Source organism: Thunnus maccoyii, chromosome 4, assembly GCF_910596095.1.
Source record: "Thunnus maccoyii chromosome 4, fThuMac1.1, whole genome shotgun sequence".
NCBI lineage: Eukaryota > Metazoa > Chordata > Actinopteri > Scombriformes > Scombridae > Thunnus > Thunnus maccoyii.
This window is the reverse complement of record NC_056536.1, coordinates 716122-728653: the sequence shown is the minus strand read 5'-3', so window position 1 is coordinate 728653 and position 12532 is coordinate 716122. Positions and strand designations below refer to the sequence as shown.

Sequence of the window (12532 nt, the reverse complement as noted above, 5' to 3'; positions counted from 1 at the left end):
CTTCATTTTTTTCTGTGTGAAAATAACCTCAACCAAGGGGAAAACACAACGAATTTACTGATTCGGACCAGAGAAAATGAATATTACCTGTTTCAACATGACGATGCCACTGTGCACAAAGCCAGGAAATGCTTTTCCCAGTTTGATGTGGAAGAGCTTGACTGGCCTGCACAGAGCCCTAAACATCCCATCCAACAATTTTGGGACTAATTGGAGTGCTGACTGCCAGCCAAGCCTGATCACCCGACATCAGTGTTGGAGTTCATTGATGCCCTTTACACTGAATGGGAGCAAATCCCTGCAACCAGGTTCCAAAATAATAATCTAATTTGTTGGATATAGTAACATAATTTAGTAATATATCCACAACCCTCCAGCACCCAGAAAACCTTCAGGCATGAAGTTGTTGGTATTCGTCTAAGAAGGTCTAATTGACATATAGCTTGATTTTTTCTTGTATGATAAGATAGATTTAGGCAGAGTTCAATCAGTATGTAAAATGGACAGTAGTTAGACACCATATAATGTACACACTTTATATGTTTCATGTTATACTTTATCTATTTTCTTTGTTGCGCATTAAGTGACACGATTTCATTCTGCTGTGCGCTCTTGTATGGTCTTGAATGACAATATAGATTACTTGAACCTGATGTAGACTATAGTAGGCTTGCCTTCATTAGCTGGCATTTAATGCAAACGGGTGCATGTAGGCTCTGTGGGTAAGGCTCTGTGAGGAAGGAACGTCCAAATTCTCTGCTACAAATTAGCTATACTGGAAATATTATATCTTCAGGGCATTAAAGCAGGCATCTGGTCTAATCAAAAATCTGCACTGACAGAAGGAATCGTCACTATTAATGTCTACAAGACAACAGTTTACTGCTGATACCTTTAAGGATTTCTCTTGCCACCATTTCAGTCTGCCAAAAGTTCCCAGGTTCAGTTTTAAATACTGTATAATTTGAGGTTCAAAATAAGGATTTGTTGCCGTACGGGAACAAAATAAAATCATATGTAAAATAAAAGCTATGCTGTAAATTGAGAGAATATGAACATTTCAGGAAGCTTATTTTCAAATCCTGACAACTGCTCTTTCAACAACCAAAAGGCAAGGCACATAGCCACCAGCTGTTCCAGTGGACCCTCTTAATAGAGGTCTTGGGCAATTCTGAACCTCAGAAAACTGAAGAACCTGACTGAAACCAGGTGTTTGTAGCCAACTGCACTCTCATTACTCAGACTTAAAATTACCCTTACATCTGTAACTGTAGGTCAAAGCATCAATCATTTTCTACAATTACTTGACAATTTTTTTTACAGTTACTTTCACACAAAGCTCAGCTGCTTTGACTTGTTTAGACTTTGACATAATGTTTTCTTCTGTGCTGTGGCATGTTGTTTCTGTTGCTGATCAACTGCATGAAACTGCATTTGGGTGCAAGTTTTGTTACAAGGTATAAATCCATCTTTGTTGTGAGTAATGGCGGGATCAGACTATACAGGATATGAGCTAATTGCTTGATTGCATGTCTTGAAAGACAAGGCATGCAATCAATAAAAAGCTTAGCATGCCAGATGTGTTTTTCCTTTACTTCCCTAGTTTGACAACTACTATGATGTGACCTTTGATGCTGGCCTACTGGAGCACAGAGCACTCTTCCACACAGAAGTGTTAACATAGACAAGAAAAAAAGAGGAGAGATGTTGTTGATTCTGTCAAGAGAAAGATGGGAAGCTAAGATTTGTTGGGGTCCAATGTGTAGTCTAGTGCTATGTATGAAACTATGATCGCCTAATCTCCAAAAACAAAAATATTCTGTAGTCTGATCCTGGCATAAGTCACAGGTCCTTTTTGGGGTGGGTGTATATTTTCAGACATGTGAAGACCTCTACAGTACAGGACCAACAATAAAGAACCGTGCTGTTACTGATCAGCTCCTACTGTGACTTCTCTCACCTGGTGGAGACATTCTTTGTATTTCCCTTGCAGTGCTTGCATGGGCTTTGATTTCTTAAAGTCCCAGCACTACCACACATGATTGTCCCTCCATCTTCATATAGAATAGATTTACCAGTCTTGTCTTACATGCATATATTTTACAAGAATGCCTTAATCGCTGCGCAACGCTACAGCGCTTCTGTTTCTAACAAAAGCCATCACTGACATCATCAGTGTCTCTACATTTGGTTCTGTACACAGAAGTAGAAATTGCTACATTCAGTAAATGCAATACCTGTTCACAATGATTCAAGAATATCTGACATCTCCCAAACCAGTGTGTGATTCCCAGGATAGCTCAAGTGTGATCTTGGGTTTGACATGGTAAGAGCTTTCTTGGTGTGGCATTTTCCTTTACTTCTCACTCTATCCAACACCTCCCTTTGCTCTGATGTTTTGTCGAGCTTTATCTGGGATACCAAGAGGACTTCTGAGCAAGAGTTTTGTATGAAACACTTGCATTTGTTACAATCCATTTCCCCTTTTCCTCCCCCCATCAGTCATTTCCTTCCTCCTCATCTCCTTTGCTGCCCTTGCTGAGGCGCTGGAAGCAGTGGACTGTGGAAGCAAGGAAGAAGCTGGCCATTATGGCCGCCACAGAGACAGAGATGCCGGAGAAGATGACAATGAGGTAGTCAGTGAGGCTGAGGATACCCCGGCACTCCCGGAAACTTTCTTCAGAGAGTAAACTCAGGGGAACACGACGCCCATCCAGAGGCAGGGAGCACTCTATCCCCTCCATACCTGGCAAGAGAGAACACAAGAAGTAAACTAGCAGACAGACAACTGAGACACTGGCATTTCTGGCAAGTCACACCTGTATCAGCCTGCCTCAGAGGTCATTTATAAGTGGGTGTTCAGACTAAAGAGAGCATTGCATTAGTGGGGGTGTGTTGCTACAGGGTGAGATAATACAATCCAGGAACTCCTGTTGGAGTAATACATCCATCAGTTTGAAGGTTTACCCAATGCAAAAGACTGCACAGCAATTTATATTAAAATTAAATTGAAAAATCTACTTTTTTGGAAAAAAAAATTTTTTATCCTCCATTTTAACAACGTTGAGGTAAATGTAAGAATCACTTCAGTCACGTTACACGTATACTAGCAGGAATATGTGCTTGCATATTTGATTGGTGGACACGATGCGTTGCTAGATGATTTTGTATTGTTTTGCTTCAAAAGTTGAGGTAGATTCAACTTTTTTGCCAGATGACGCTGTGTTTTACCTGGGCATACCTTTACGAGTTGTGATCTGAATTCATGACAAAATGACCACTTTTGTTTTAAAATAGACTATTGTCAGTCTCTTGTGATAAAACGGGTTTTTGTGTGAAAACAAAATTGTCCTTTTTCACACCCATAAGTTAACTTGAGATAAACATTCACTCATACAATCAGTGTAAACAGTTCAAGCCCAGTCATTGTAACAGTGCAGTGCTACAAACAAAGGATTCAAACTGGATCTGACTCTGCTCTGCCTGAAGCTTAGATGAATTAGTTAGTTCCCCTAATATATTTTTTCCCCATTTGTTTTGAGAATAGCTGACACATTCAAATTTAGTTTCAGTTTGATAAAACAGCAAATGCATAATCAGAATTGTGTAAAATCCTCATATAGTTGAAAAAGCCAAAAGTCTTCACTCAAGACAGCGAAGTCTTGAGTCATCAGTCATTTAAAAAAAAAATATTAGACTCTTTACTACTCTATATTATGCATTATCATTTATCACTTACATCAGAAGATACTGTAGATTATTGATCCCATCCACTATATGTCATATTCTGCCTGCTCATTACTGAATATCACATTATGTGTCTGGGTTGTCATCTAAGTCTTCTGTGGTGCACTGATTTTTTTAGATTTGCTTTTAGTGCTCTTACATTTGAACACAACAGTGGCAGAGAAAAGCAGCCTATACAATTTAACTTAAGCTGTAATTGCTCTTCTCCTACACAGTTGTGTAATACACCTACACACAAACAATCAAATGTTCTCTATCTGGATCGTGCCAAACTCTAAATTACAGACTCCTTAAATTCACAGGGGTAATTTCAAAACAGCTGTAAGGCAGTGCAAACACATCAGTGAATAAAGTTGCCACTGATCCACAATAAGCATGTCTTGAAAATGATGAAGGGGCCGTCCTCACCTCAGGAGCTCAGACTCATTTCACAGGTCTATTTCTGCCATGGCCTGCTGCCCTTCTATATTCAATTCAATACAACTTCATTTATCTCTGGAAGAGCAACTGTATGCAGCAGCCACCATCCAGATCAACAGATACACACAGTAGATAGGAGGGAAAGAAAGATGCTGTGGATCTCAAAGCTAAAAGCATTCAAAGGCTTTAATCTTTAACAAAAGAGAAATACATCTCACTATAGTTAGCAATGATGTGAATGGAACTACGTTGATTGGGTCTTGTGATCTTGTGATATTTAAATTTTCAACTGCTCAAAGGTCCCACCCTCCAAACAAACTAGTTAATCATTGATACATACAGTCATATCAACTTTATAAGATGATAATATTTGAGTGTTGTGATTAGGAATCAAGCACAGAGTGGTGCAAAGGCCCTGTTGTATTGTAACGTGGTGAAAATTGGTTTGTGATATAGGTCTGTGGCTTGAGTGTGACAAGTTGGCACAATTTTCAAAGTCAAAGCCCCCATCTTTAAATTTGATGTAGATGTGGAAGATGTAACATCTACAAAAATCCTATTGGAGCCATACTTAAGTCCAACAGGAAGTCAGCCATTTTGAATTTACTGTGCAATTGTTGCGCAGTGTTTGCCATTTACAGGTGTTGTGCTTTAATAAATACTCCAAGAAAATTAACCAGAGCAACTTCAAATTTGGTTGGTGACATCTAAAGACCTTTGTGATGCTAAATTGTGAAGCTTTTTGAGTTTTCATGGAATGCCCTCGAGGTGCCGTGCAAGTTACTCTGCATGTTTTGCCACGAAACAGGAAGTTGTTGTAACTTGAATGTACATTGTCCAGTCTGCCCCAAATCTCTCATGCTTGATAAGAGTCCCGGCCTGAACACATTTACATGTCAACACTGACTCATAGACATAGTGCCACCTACTAGCAACAGGAAGTTGCTAGTAGGTGGCACATGTAAATCATCCAATTTATATGAAATTTACATGTGTTCAACACATGATATACAGCAACATGACTTATAAATGAGTGAGTGTTCTCCAGCGCTGCATAGTGGACACAGGAAATGATATTATCTCCTACATGCAATCCAATATGTCCAATATATCCAATATTCATGAGAATGTCAGTTACCCTCTGGTAAATGTATTGCTGCATTAATATTTCACTTATATTGTATTGTCTACATGCAACAGGAAATGCAGACTAAATGACACATAGTTCATCAAATGTATACACAATCCAATATGTCATCTTCAGGATCCACATACTGCACACAGAAAACAATATTTTACTCATTCACACAGTGTCTGATAATCCGCAGCTACCAGTCCCTACGATGCACACAAGGTGTGAGGGCCCGTTCATCGCTGCTTGCAGCTTTAATTATTCTTCTTTCTCTTGTATTTGGGTCTCAGAAACTGTAACAGCTACAGTTACGGCAAGATGGTGGCGCTATAACAATGAACTTCTTTGGTCTATAACTTTTGAAGCATAAGTCTCACAAACAAATTTTTTTTCCTGGATTCTGTGAGTCCAGACAAATCTATCCATATAAGCCACTCCCTTTTGCGTCTGGATAGTATTTCTGCCATTTTGAATTTTGTCAAAATCTGTTTTTTCGCTACTCCTCCTACAAATTTTGAGTAATCTGCATCAAATTTGGCACATATCTGAAACATTGTTCATCAGTTGTATACACAATTTCCTATGTGACATCTCCAGTGCCACGTGCTGTACACAGGAAATAATATTTTTCCCATTCACACAGTGTCCGATAATCCTGACAATTCAGAGCTGTGTCAACCGACCTCGAGTAGTGATACCACAGCTGCAGCTCCCTCCGACGTGCGCTGAGTGTGTTCATCGCTGCTTGCAGCTTTAATTATAGTGTGTTTTCACTGCCCCATGTGGCCAAAATAATCTATTAATGATGGTTTAAGAACTTGTGTTACTTGATATTGTGCTTCACTGGTGCATAATCCCTGACAAAATTTCAATTAGCGTATTGTTCCCAATATAACAAAATCTGTAAAAATCTGTAAAACAACTGACTGAAGCAAGCCAGCATCCCTCACAACTAGTTTACAGTGGCAGGGCCCTGAAAGACAGAGAGACACAGTGATCGAACAAACTTAACCACTTCACTGTCTCTCCTCTGCTCCGCTGCGTCCATGTGGAGGAGCAGCTCCACCTGTAGAGAAACAGAGGAGAAAAACTCAACACGACCATAACTAACAGCAAAACGCAGTAGACTCTCACACTGTGCTGAAATGAAACAAATGTTATACACAAATTAGGTAGATAACATAAATAAACATAGTCACTACTGCGTTTTGCTGTCATTTATGGTCACGCTGAGTTTCTCTCTTCTGATGGGGCTGAGCACTGTGTGTGTGTGTGTGTATGTATGTGTGTGTGTGTGTATGTGTGTGTGTGTATGTATGTGTGTGTGTATGTGTGTGTGTGTGTGTGTATGTGTGTGTGTGTGTGTATGTGTGTGTGCTCCACGACAGTGAACCAGGTGAAGTACTCTAGTTGATGACAGCTAACTACACACGTTACATTACTGCAAGGGTAATAAAAGTTTTGTGAGTAAAAAGCAAATACAGTAATTTAATCAAGTTGTAAATCTTTTTCCAAAAATGAGTCTTGAAAAAGGGAGGGGGGGGGGGGGGTCGTCTTATATTCAGTTCAATACAGTACATTTGCACAAACCAGTTGACATACAGTTATCATGGAGCTCTGAGAGCTCCTGGACTTGAGGGGCGCTGGAGCAATTACGTGTTTGCCTGGTTGCTAATCCAGCTATGCTGGTATCTGTGTAGCGGAGATGCATGTTACTGCCGGCAGAACTTATAGTGAATCTACAGCGTATCTATGACGACTGCCTGTGTGAGCTGCATTGCTATGCTGTAACCCCCGAATGCACCAACATTTATGCTGCAGGCCAGAATATATCCTCTTATTAGGAAGCACAGGAGATATTATTATTACATAACTATTTTAACCCAAAGGCTAAACATCAAAAATAGTGATTGACTCTTCACCAAAACATTATTTTATTTTAGATCTGTATTCCTTATAGTTTCTGTAAGCTATGCTTTGTGAACACTGTTTTATCAAAGTAGTGTGTTTTCTGTACTAATGCACTGTAACACCTAGAAAACATTTTGTCCACTGTGTAGAGAGAAGCACATCCATTTTATCCTGCTTCTGCTGTAGTGCTGCTGTACCCAAGAGTCACTAGATATCATTGTCAAGTGTGTGTGTGTGTGTGTGTGTGTGTGTGTGTGTGTGTGTGTGTGTGTGTGTAAGACCAGAAGGGGTTTTCCACATGAAAAGGGACTCAGTGACCTCATCGCTTGGTGATATTCCAGTCACGTGGTGCTACAACAGGCAGCCAGACTCATGCTCACACAGGCATGCAGGAGACAGACAGACAGACAGACACTCACACACACACATGCACACACAACACAAATATAGTAAATCAAAAATATAAACACGCAGGCATCAGCACATGAACTCAACCACTGAAATATATTCATTATAGTATGTGCACAAAGACACAGGCAGGAACACACACACAAGCACATTAACACATGTATATGCATTCATATGCACCAGGTGCACATGAACAAGAGCACACACACACACACATATATGCACAAAAATGTGTGTACACAAACACATGGTCAAGTGTACACATGCGGAAATACATGGTTAAAGCATTTGTGCAAATGTATGTACTCAGGTGAAAAAGATTGGTGCACTCATACACATGTTGACAACACACAACATAAAAGAAGCAGACACATACAACAATGTCCATAAGTGTACATACACACTCACATTCTGAAAGTAGCAGGAACCACGGATATAATTATACTGTAAGTGTCTCTAGAAACTGATAACTTCTTTTACTCGAGTTCAATAGCCATTTATTTGAACTAAATATGTGTGTGTGTGTGTGTGTGTGTGTGTGTGTGTGTGTGTGTGTGTGTGTGTGTGTGTGTGTGTGTGTGTGTGTGGTGTAAATGTGGACAGTGTGTCTGTTTGCTGTGAGGAAGGAGTCCAGACATGCTTGCTGTGTCAGTGTCGTGGTGTCATGGCATCAGATGTGCTGTATTGCTGAATAAGACATGTTGCTCGTTCACCTTTGACCTGACCGATCCAAACAGTAGGAGACTGTGTTCACAGTATGTACTCATTATTATTTAAAACTCAAGAGCCACTGTGGCACAGTTAAGAACCAACAGTGCGTCTCATTTCCCTGTTTGTCATAGTGTTGGAGCGAGTCACTGTTATTTAAATGACAAACTAAGCTTTGAAGGATGACGTTACTTTGGTCAGCTTCAATGCAAAGTGATGCAAAATTCAACATTGGTAGATTATTGCTTCATGCTAAGACCTTGACAGACTCTATATCGAGTAATAATAAGAAATGTTTGAGGACATTATTGTATTGTACACTACACTGTCAGCATAAGGTATGTTTGAGTACTAGCTTGAATCTTACTATCAGTAACTGTAGATCAACATTGATACAGCACAGGCTGTCATATCCTTACTTTATGCCACATTCATGTTATATTGGATGGACTGTTGAGACGCTCCAATCAGATCCACTGGATCTGTATCAGTCCTGATACTGACCTTATTTATTGATCAGGTATTGGCCAAATGTCACAATGCACATTAAATACAGTTTTCTGTTCTGTCCCATTCATTTCTAGCAGTAAGCTGATGTGCGTGAAGTTATCACTGATACTTCCTACTTCCCGTGCTTCACAATAAATGTACTTTAATTTGAAGACACACTTTAAGTCCCACAGCGCAATGTGTCATAATTTATAGATGCAAAAATTACAGTCATTTGATTCCACAGCTGTAGTGACAAAGATTAGTGAGTGTCTGAAATCTCAACTTACTGCTCACTAGAGAGTAAACTACTAAGTGTTGTACAGGGAGTAGAGAATGAGTGAATGAGTGTATGAGGGAGAGATTAAAGACTAGGGATGTGAGGAAAGGCCAGTATTTGTATTTGTATCTGTATTTATTGACGCAGCAAAATTATTTGTATTTGTATTCATTTTCAAATAAAAGAAAAATCCAGTTTTTACTACACTTTTTACAATTTTAGGATATTAAATGAAAGTAAGTTTTCTTCAATAAACCTTCATGACACAGAGACAGACAGTGATGTAGTGATGCTACGTTACGAGTCCCAACCTGCACACTGTTATTTGACTTTTTTTTATATCTAAATATTTTTTTAAATATTTGTACAAAATAAATATTTGTGCTTATTTATAGACATGGCCATAGTGTTGGCATGGAGCACCAGAATTACAGCCGACACACTTGTTATCCTAAAGGTTAATTTAGGAGGAGGTGTAATGTGACAGAACTTACATGACATTTTGTAATTTGTACACTATGATAATAAAGCACCAATATGCCAAGAATGTCTTGATCTTATACACATGCACAGCATTCATTGAGACTTTTCTGTCACTCTGTTTTTAAACCTAATTGCAAATGAGCACTCTGTTAAATCTGGTTCAGTACATGTGTCAGTATTTAGAGAGTTCAATAGTGTGTCAGCTCACTTCTTTTTTGATCAAAACAGTGTGAGTTAATCGTGGCACATAGCTCGCAGAGACCACAAAGAATAATCCAAATCCTAAAATAAAATGGAATATTTCCCTGAGACATAAGTTCATCTGAAATGATTTATGATGAAAGTGATGATGCTGTTGGACGTTCCAGATGTGTTCGGACATTAATCATTCAGTTAACTAGTGAAGAGTGAGACTCGTGTCTACAACACAGAACTTTTCATCTCTCAGTCCAGACAAATGAGAGCCACAGTTATGTTGTTATTTCCATGTATGTTAAGTCTAAGTCTACAACTAAAAAACACTACAACAGACTTCATTTAAAATGACTGGATGTTCTCTGTCATGGGACAAAGATTGTACTTTAAGCAACTTATGTCTTACCCGTCGGGAGCTTGTGGAGGTTCTCTGTTAGCCATTCAAACAGTTTGGCAAAGTGACAGTTGCAGAGCCAGGGGTTGCCCTCCAGACGCAGCATCCGGAGGGAGGGCAGTGGTTCCAGGACCCTGACGTCCAGCTCTGTGAGACCATTCCTCTCCAGCTCCAGCTCCCTCAAAGAGGTCAACCCAATGAAAGCATCCCTGCCTACCATGCTTAAGTAGGGGTTGTTCCCCAGACGCAGTTTGATCAGACTCCTGGACTCTCCAAAGGTCCCTGAGGGGATTTCTGTCAAGTTGTTGCTGCCCAGGTCCAAGAAGACCAGTCTGGAGGAGGTGCTCAGGGTCCCTGGCTCCAGCTGGGAAAGGGAGTTATTCCTCAGGTCCAGGTAGACTAGATCGCTGTACAGGACCAGGAAGTCGGAGGGGATCCAGGGAATCCAGTTGTTGGAGAGCAGGAGACGGCGAACATCTAAAGGAATGGAGTCCGGGACTCTGCGTAGACCTTGGCCAGTACAGTCCACAGTGTGATGGTCTGGACACAAACAGCTGGATGGACAGTTGTGGCCTCGCGTAAGCAAGGTGGAGGAGATCAAGGCAAGGAAAGGCTGCAGCCAATTAATGCATGGTAACATTGTCAAGGGGGCGGCAGCATTAATCAGGAGATGGGGGCGAGGGGGTCTCAACAGGAGGTAAGAGGGGAGGTCTGGGAGACAGACTGGTAGACAGGTTAAGATCACAGGAGGGGAGAGGGGAAGGAAAGGTCAGATCATAAAGGTTCAGGGTCCTGGTGCTGGCATCTTTTTGTGCTCTCGGCACTGCGAAGCGAGAACAACCTGAAGAGCCATCGAGAAGCAGAGAGCGCTGTTATCTAGGAGATCATGTAACCAAGCAGTCTGGATCAAATAGCAGCCTGCTGGCTTTGAGGGAAGAGAGGGGAGGAGCAAAAGAGAGAGCGTGCAAGAGAGCGGGGACGAGGGGATGGGGGGATGTGAAAGAGGAGAGGATTAACACCGAGGTGAACAGAAGCTAACGAACCAAAGGCAAGGGGGGCGGGGTTAGCGGGGTAAGCCACAAGACTTGTGTTTGTATGTGTGTAGAGTCGCAGGACAGCCCTCCATGCCTCATTAGTTAGACACTGAGGTAAACCAGCTGCCTCTGTCTTCAGCCAAGCAGAACCAGAGTGGGAATCCTCACTCACTGAAATCCTGTCAGTGTAGCTTGATGTAAATGCTCCTTCTCCAGACAGACAGAGATGAAGATGAGGATGCCATCATCATCTGTGACTCACATGTGACGCCATGACATACGTACAGCCAACAGCAGCCTCCCACGCAGTCCTCTGGAATCACCGACATTCCCTCCGTGCCTCCCTCCTCTATCGTTTTTCTTTTTCTCACCTTTGATTCGCTGGCTGGACAGGGATGGAAAAAAGGTAGTTTCTCTTCCTGTCACCATGACAACGGTTCCGAAGCACTAACTAAGAGCAGGATGTACAGACGTGCCATGGAAGTGTCATTTTGGTCATGAGGCTGTCACTCTGCAGCTCCTAGCAGGCTGATTCACATGTATCATTACACCCGTCATATGTAACACACGAGGCTGACATCAGAAACATCTGTACCGACTGATGTAATCCAGCACGGTGACACTGCAACCAAAACCACTGAATGAGGCTACGTTCATGTCTAAATGTCAGTTTTTGCTCAGATTGTGTCACATTTAACTTGATTGAAATGTCTAGGCTGTAGTCAGAGTTATAACACCACAGATTTAGACACGACATTCATATCTGAATCTTATATTGATAGCTTTGCTGATATTTGTTTTTTATTCATAAACACAAACAAAAATAAACATTTCAGTGCTCTTAAAATAGCATGAACACTTTATAATATGCACTGTCAGTTTATACCATGCTGCAGTGTATATCATGGAAATAGCAGAAGAGATTGTTCATATTTACATTTATTGACTAGAACTGTATTAATCCTTATGCCTAACAACTGCTGCTCTAAAACATGTTTATTGTTATATGGAGAATAAATGTGAAAAAGTGACAATAACTGTCATGATCATTTCTTCAGTGAAATAAGAGACTTTCTCTTGTATAGAGATGTGCATCAGGAGGCTCATCAGCCATCATGGAGGACGATGACCACCCACTATTTCATCTGGTTACACCTACAGGACAAAATGCTATAAAAGCATAAAAGCTAACAAGCAGATTTATGTCAAATGTATTAAGCATGTTCATGCTCTCAAGTGGATGAAATTGTATTACTGAATGCAAACACTGGTAAAGCTTTAAGAATAGTTAAATAGCCACTTTCATGTTTTTAGGGTGTACATGCTTGTGA

The 12532-nt window shown here is 40.7% G+C and overlaps 1 protein-coding gene across 1 annotated transcript; it reads right to left on the bottom strand.

Moving 5' to 3' along the window:
* Window positions 1-2498: 2498 nt before the first annotated feature.
* On the bottom strand, window positions 2499-10807 carry lrrc38a (leucine rich repeat containing 38a). The gene is made up of 2 exons (XM_042409304.1): window positions 10180-10807; window positions 2499-2746 (listed from the first exon to the last, which is right to left on the bottom strand). The coding sequence occupies exons 1-2, from the start codon at window positions 10805-10807 to the stop codon at window positions 2499-2501; spliced, it is 876 nt and encodes a 291-aa protein (XP_042265238.1).
* Window positions 10808-12532: the final 1725 nt, after the last annotated feature.

Excerpts from the sequence above, each read along its gene's own strand:
- lrrc38a (XM_042409304.1), bottom strand. The coding sequence starts at position 10,807 with ATGTTACCATGCATTAATTGGCTGCAGCCTTTCCTTGCCTTGATCTCC. Across the intron at positions 2,747-10,179 it reads CCTCCACAAGCTCCCGACGG|GTATGGAGGGGATAGAGTGC; the intron begins GTAAGACATAAG and ends CTCTCTTGCCAG.